Raw genomic sequence first — 6,871 nt, forward strand, 5'->3', positions numbered from 1 at the left:
TGAACTCCGGTGAACCCTTACGGCCCCGTCATTCTAGCGGCGGCAGCGGTTCAGAGCGGTCACATTCTATGTGGCTGCTCTGAACTGGAGATCTTCGTGGGACACTCGTGGACTACTACGGAGGGGTAAGGATAAGGTTGTGGTTTATTATTTTATATTTTATTACAGGAGATCGATGGCTTCGGGGAATTAGGTGTCTTGGTGAGTATAGGTGTAGTTTTTTATTTTTTACTTTATTTTAGGTGGCGATCGGCGGGGACAGGTAATGTATGAACTAATTTCTTTTAGGTAACCACTGGCCACCAATGACATGTATCTAACATTTATTGGGGACACAGTAGGGCAATTTAAATAGCAGGATCAGGCTGATGGGAACTACTGCTCCCATCGAGCTGATCCTGCTGGCAGGAGTGGACGGGGGACAGACATAGGCCGATGGGAGTAGTAGTGTCACATCGGCCTATGTCTGCCCGCACACACACCCGCACACACACCCGCACACACACACCCCGCACACACACCCGCGCACACACCCCGCACACACACACACCCCGCACACACTAATCATGACGGGTCCGGGAGGTGAGGCTGACCTGTGCGGCCGTGGGAAAGTTGATGTGAGTTCATGCAGTCAAGCATGAACTCACATGAACCCTCTGAGGGCACCGCGGCTACTTCAAATGAACAGCTGATCGGCATCACCTGATACCTCAGCTGTTCATTTGAAATAACCGGCGGGAAAGCGCAGCACAGAACGGGAAAGCCGGCGGTGAAGTCTTTTCACTGCCGGCTTCCCCGCCCGGGTCCTTCGCTCCTTGGTGCTGCGCTCCCCGCCCGGTCCTAATTTACGATCGGGATGGGAGGTGGCGAGGGGAGCGGAGGATCGGGGTGGGAGGCTGCGGGGAAGCAGTATGGGGCTGCGTGATTGTTTAAAAGCCGGCGGCTTTTTACCGCGCGCCGGCTTTTAAACAATCAGGAGAATTCTCCCACGCTGGGATGGCATTCTGATGACAAGCTGGATCGCAGCTGAGCGCTGCCATCCAGCTTGTCATCCTTCAGAGACACTGCAGAGCGCAGGCATTATGGGAACTTCCGATTCCGGTATTCGATATTATAAAAGTATCGGAATTAAGTATCGGAATTCCGATACAGTGAATATCGGCCGATACCCGATATTTCAGTATCGGAATGCTCAACACTACTCTTTAGTTTTAGCACGTACAATCATGGCCAAATGTTTTGAGACTGTAACACATATTGGTTTGCACAAAAATTTGCTGCTTCAGTGTTTTTAGATCTTTTAGTCCGAAGGTTCTCCGGTTACTAAAGTATGATTAGCATTTCATAAATTTTTAAACTTTTATTGACAAATATATGAAGTTTATACAAAGACTCAATATTTATAGTGTTGACCCTTATTTTTCAAGACATTTGCCCTTCGAAATGGCAGCTGGATATCAGTTTCCTGGCCAAATCCTAACTGATGGCAAACTATTCTTGCCTAATCAGTGCTTGGAGTTTTCACAGTTTCTGTATTTTTGTTTGTCCAACCGCTTTTTGAGGATTGACTAAAGTTTCTTAATAGGATTGAGATCTGAGATGTTTCCTGGTTATGAACCTAAAATTTAAATGTTTTGTTCACCAAACCATATCAATTTTGCCTTGTAACATGTGTGGGGGTTCTAGTCACTCAGGTGCGTAGGGAAGCAAACAGGAGGCATGTTTCTTTAAATGATCAAGTCGGTTTACATAGTAAACCCGGCAAAAAGCAAAAGGAATACAAATAGCCTTTAGGTCAGGCAAAAACAAAGTCTTTAAAGCAAAGTCTCTGGTTAGCCAGTCCTGTGGGTACACAGGCTGGGTAGCGTCCAGTCCACTGGCTCAGTCGGGAGACCACAACACACAGGAGACCTTCTCCCTCCAAACACACAGACCATGTGGCAAACAACAGCCTCCATTTTAAACCTTAACCACACCCAGAGGTGAGGTATGTGGGTAGCAAAACCCACCCATCTCTCAAACTACCCGTAACCCGGTCCCAGGTGCACCAAACAGTCCTCTTAGTGCCTACATCCACTAGAGCAACACTCTGGGTTACTTCACAGAGGACAGCCATCTCTGTGATACATACCTCCCATCAACTATGCATCCGTTAGCCACCTTACACATGGTTGCCATAATTCTTGAAAAAGCATTCTTCATCCACAAATTGCTCCTGGATCGTTGAGAGAAGTTGCTCTTGAAGAATGTTTAGATCCTATTCTTTATTCATGGCAGTGTTCTTAGGCAAAATTGTGAGTGAGCCCCCTCCATGGATGAAAAACAACCCTTACATCACACATAAATGGTTTCATAATGCTTTACTGTTGGCATGACACAGAACTCATGGTAGCACTCACTTTTTCTTCTCCAATCATTCAAAAATGTATTATTGAGTGATGCCATTTCCATTTTTGCTGAGTAGTCAGCATATTAACTATGACACAGTCTAGTCAGTAGGCTATGTGAACCTAATATCTTTTTCTGGTGGGTTTCCTATCTGGAAATCACCAGGAAAAACTATAAAAAAATCTTCAAATGTAATGAATATATGCATCCATCTTTTGTCACTTATTTTAACCCTTTCACCACCTTGAGTTTTTCCATTTTTGCGTTTAAGTTTTTTGCTCCTCTTCTCCCCTGAGACATAACTTTTTTATTTTTTCCATCAATATGGCCATGTAAGGCTTTGTTTTTGAGGAACAAGTTGTACTTTTGAAAGACACCATTGGTTTTATTTTATATTGTACTGGAGAACGGGAAAATAGTTCAAAGTTCAGTGAAACTGTAAAAAAAAGTTAAATTCCACAATTGTTTTTTGTTTTGTTTTTTACCATGTTGAGTAAATTCTAAAACTGACCTGCAACTAAGATTCCCCAGGTCATCACAAGTTCGTAAATACCAAACATGTATAGGTTCTTTTTTATTTAAGTGATGAAAAAAAATCCAAAGTTTGCAAAAAAAAAGCGTCTCCATTTTTTCGGGATCTGAAACTACTTGAGGGCTTATTTTTTGCGTGCCAAGCTGAAATTTTTACTGATACCTTTTTGCGTTAGATATGATCTTTTGATCGCCTGTGTGTAGCAGAAATGCTCACTGGCTATGAGCGCTTACCGCTTGGCTGCTCTCAAAGCCAACTGGCAATGACAACTGCAGGGATCTCCTGTAGACTCCAGGTTTTCATGCCAACCCATCAGCGACCCACGATCATGTGACATGGGCACCAATGGGTGGGACTAGTGACGTCCTTCCGCCTCGCCCATGTTAAATGCTGCTGTCAGAGATTGACAGCGGCATTTAACATGTTAACAGCCTGGGGTGGAATGAGATTCCACCCCTGGCTATTAGGGGCACAAGACAGCTGATCAGATCAATTGTCATATCCCCAGAAAGGTGCGGGCTCAGTGCGGGAGCTGCACCAAAGAGGGAATGCGATCTTGGATGTTCTTATACATCCAAGGTCGTTAAGGGGTTAATCTCTTCAGGCTTAGAAAGCCATGCAGTGGCTAAAAGAAGTACCTGATCCATTCATCTGGTAGATTCTGTTTGGAAGCCACCACCATTTTATGCATAGAATGTAAAAAGAGATGCCAGCAGCAAATCAGCAGCAAAAGGCGTACAAGAACGCGCTACAGGTTAACACTAGGACTACTGGACTCGTGACCCCGCCTAGAACTACTGAAAGGAGTCATTTTGACTCCTTGCTTGTTTTCGTTTATTTTTAGAGTTTCATTTGTGGTTATTTATTAATAATTATATTTTTTGTAATGTATTATTATTGTGAGATCCAACAGTAATGCTTTTGATTGTTTTTTTTCTGCTTTTCTTATTTTTCTACAGAAAATAACAATAATTATAATAGACGTTTTTCAAACATTTTTTTTTATTCAAGTGCACACATATAAACAACAACTGAAGAACAAAAAGCAGAGAAAATGTAGGTGGAGGAGCATAAAAATGAAAATATGGCGCAGAATTCACCTTCTAAACATTTGGTGTTTGGCATTTTAGGCATTGCCTTTGATTTATGGCAGTACATTGCCCACACAAAGACTTACCACAAGTCTTACAATTTCCGACAGATCTATTTTTCTTGCACTTTTCTTTGATCTGGCAAAATTTTGTTTGAACCATCACTTCTGAGCATGTAGAAACTTGGGACGTGGAACCCTTTTCCCTATCTGTCACATAAGGACCACTCAACTCTCTCACAAGCGTTTGCAAAAATGCCTTGCGTGACATTTTTTGGTGGGTAATCTCCTTGAATATTATCCATGCATTTATACCCGCAAAGTCTAAGGCATTTTCAAATGCATGAACAGGCCATCTCCTTGTGCATGTTCGTGTGGTATATTTTCGTGCCATCTGATCCACTACATCTACTCCATATTTTGTTTCATTGTAAAACGTTACCGTTTCTGGAGTTTTTTTAGCGGAATCAGACGCAACAACAACATCTGGATGGACGGAACTGAAAATGACAACATTTTTGTTGGGCTTTCCTTGATATACTGTAAGTGTAAAATTGTCTTCATTTCTAAACACTTTAGTGTTGTACAATTCCTCTTTCATGGATTTTATTTCTTTAGGCACTTCTCGCCTTATCTTGTTCAGTGTTCCCACGATGGTTGTTCCTTTGCTTTTTAGCTGTTTAGCTAATTTTACTGAAGTAAAATAATTATCGGTTGTAACATTGCGACCTTTTTTCAAAAACGGGTCCAATAACTTCATTACCACATGGTCAGCTAAACGGTCCTCAGCACGGCGTGTGTCATCTTTGCCTAGATAAGGGAAGCCATTTGCCAGATATTTGCTCCTCTTATCAACAGCTAGCCAATATTTGTGGCCATATTTATCTGGTTTGGAAGGCATGTACTGCGTGAATGGACACCTAGTTTTGCTTGGGAAAAGTTGCTCATCCACCGTTATGTATGGGCCAGGTTTGTAACACGCAATACAATTTTCAATAAACCTGTCCCACACAGTAGAAAATAGAGCAAACTTGTCCGTTTGCAGTCTCTCCGATCGAGTAAATTTCTCATCAAATCTGAGAAACCTCATAATTTCAACAAAGCGGTCCCTAGACATTGTCGCTTTGCAAAACGGTATTCCCCAGTCATTACACCAAATACTGCTAATCGAGTGACGGTTCGTGCCAGATATTCCACGAGCATAGAATATCGCAATGAATGCATCTAGCTCCTCATCAGATAGAGTAAACTGTAAATTATTGTTCCTGCATGCTTCTGCAAGCGTACAATTCTTTATATGTGTCAATATATATGAATCAAAAAATAAACGCCATGCGCTCAAAGGACTATCGATAATGATATTTCTTCTGGCGTATCCTGTAGGGCCAGGTGCTTCTCGAAGAATATTTTGGCTGTCACGCCTACCAGGCAAGTGTTCTCCAATTTCAACAGGTTTCCATTGAATACCATCCGCTGAAACTAGTATTCCTTCAGATTCGCCTTCTCTGGTGTTTGTTGTTGCATTACCTTCGCCGCCATCGTTATCTGTTGTTCTTTCATTTCTGGGACGTTTTGCTGATTTTTTCTGTCCACGACCAGGAGGATGGTCACGAGGCAACATAACTGCATGAGCCCGATCCCCAGTTGATGTGCTTGGAATATCTGTAAAAAAGTTGATGAATATTTAGAATTTTTGTTTTGTAAGGGTCCGTGCACACTGGCTGGATTAGCGGCGGAATATCCGACCGGATATTCTCACCACAATCCGGCCCGTACCTGCCCGCTCAGGTACAGAGCGGAGTTTCATACCTGAAGCTCCGCTCCGAACCCCGGGCTGGAGCCGCTGTCTGGGACGGAGCCGTGCTCGCGCGTAAGCAAGCGCTGCTCTGTCCCTGACAGCGGCTCCAGCCCGGGGTTCGGAGCGGAGCTTCAGGCATGAGCGGGCAGGTACGGCCTGTATTGCGGCAAGAATATCCAGATGGCTATTCAGCCAGAATTCTGCTAGTGTTCACAGGCCCTAACTCAGTGTGTGGAAGAACAAATAAATACACATAACTACTTACCTTCTGGATTTGTTCCTTCTGAGTCTTCAGATTCACTTGATATGTTCTGAGGAATGAAATCTTCATCGCTGTCAGAATCAAATACATGTTCCTGCAATTCGGATTCCGATTCATCCTCCGGTATGGATTGCAAAGTAGCCAGAATATCCTGAGGCTTTATCAAACGTCTTCTCTCCATATTCCTCACAAATTCCATAATTCTATATAGTTCCCTGCTGAAAAATAGAAATGAAATGAAAACTAAAAGAAATAATAACTGTTCTGCCACCTTCAAAAGTAGGTGGGCTGAATCAGTTGACAGACAGCTAAACTATTTCATAACAATTCATACCTGTATGAGTCTTCAGAGCTCGTATGTCTGCGTCTGTTCTCTTTGTCTCTTCAGCTGAACTGAAAGTAAAGTTACTATCCAGAATACTGTCTTCTGCTAGGACCTTAGAAAAACACCACCCTTCATTAGCATAAGATAAGAGCCTAAAGTAAACAAGCTATTTTGTTCAGCATTACACAGGAATACAAGCAGGTAAAACACAAGGAAAATGTGAAAAGTTGACATGTAAATTGAACTACATCTATATGAACATCAGGGTAAATAAGACAGAGTGAAAAAATTATGCACAAAACTTTATAGCAACATTTAGTGACAAAAGGACCTCAAAATATAGTAGGGAGTCAAAATGACTCCCTTCAGTAGTTCTTGGTAAATTTTGAAAAAAACACGCAAATTTTTCACCAAAATTATTTATTCTCACAAAATCTTTTTTCACATCATATTTGAGGAAAAGTCACCGAGTTTCA

At 42.3% G+C, this 6,871-nt stretch overlaps 1 protein-coding gene across 1 annotated transcript; it reads right to left on the reverse strand.

Moving 5' to 3' along the window:
- Positions 1-2,500: 2,500 nt before the first annotated feature.
- On the reverse strand, positions 2,501-6,354 carry LOC141164899 (uncharacterized). The gene is made up of 3 exons (XM_073650609.1): positions 6,074-6,354; positions 4,774-5,672; positions 2,501-2,539 (listed from the first exon to the last, which is right to left on the reverse strand). Exons 1-3 carry the CDS (start codon positions 6,267-6,269, stop codon positions 2,501-2,503), a joined length of 1,134 nt encoding a protein of 377 aa, XP_073506710.1. The 5' UTR covers positions 6,270-6,354.
- Between the last annotated feature and the right edge of the window lie 517 nt (positions 6,355-6,871).

The sequence above is a fragment of the Phyllobates terribilis genome, unplaced genomic scaffold (genome assembly GCF_046119375.1).
Source record: "Phyllobates terribilis strain yellow unplaced genomic scaffold, ASM4611937v1 Scaffold_10__3_contigs__length_209671492, whole genome shotgun sequence".
NCBI lineage: Eukaryota > Metazoa > Chordata > Amphibia > Anura > Dendrobatidae > Phyllobates > Phyllobates terribilis.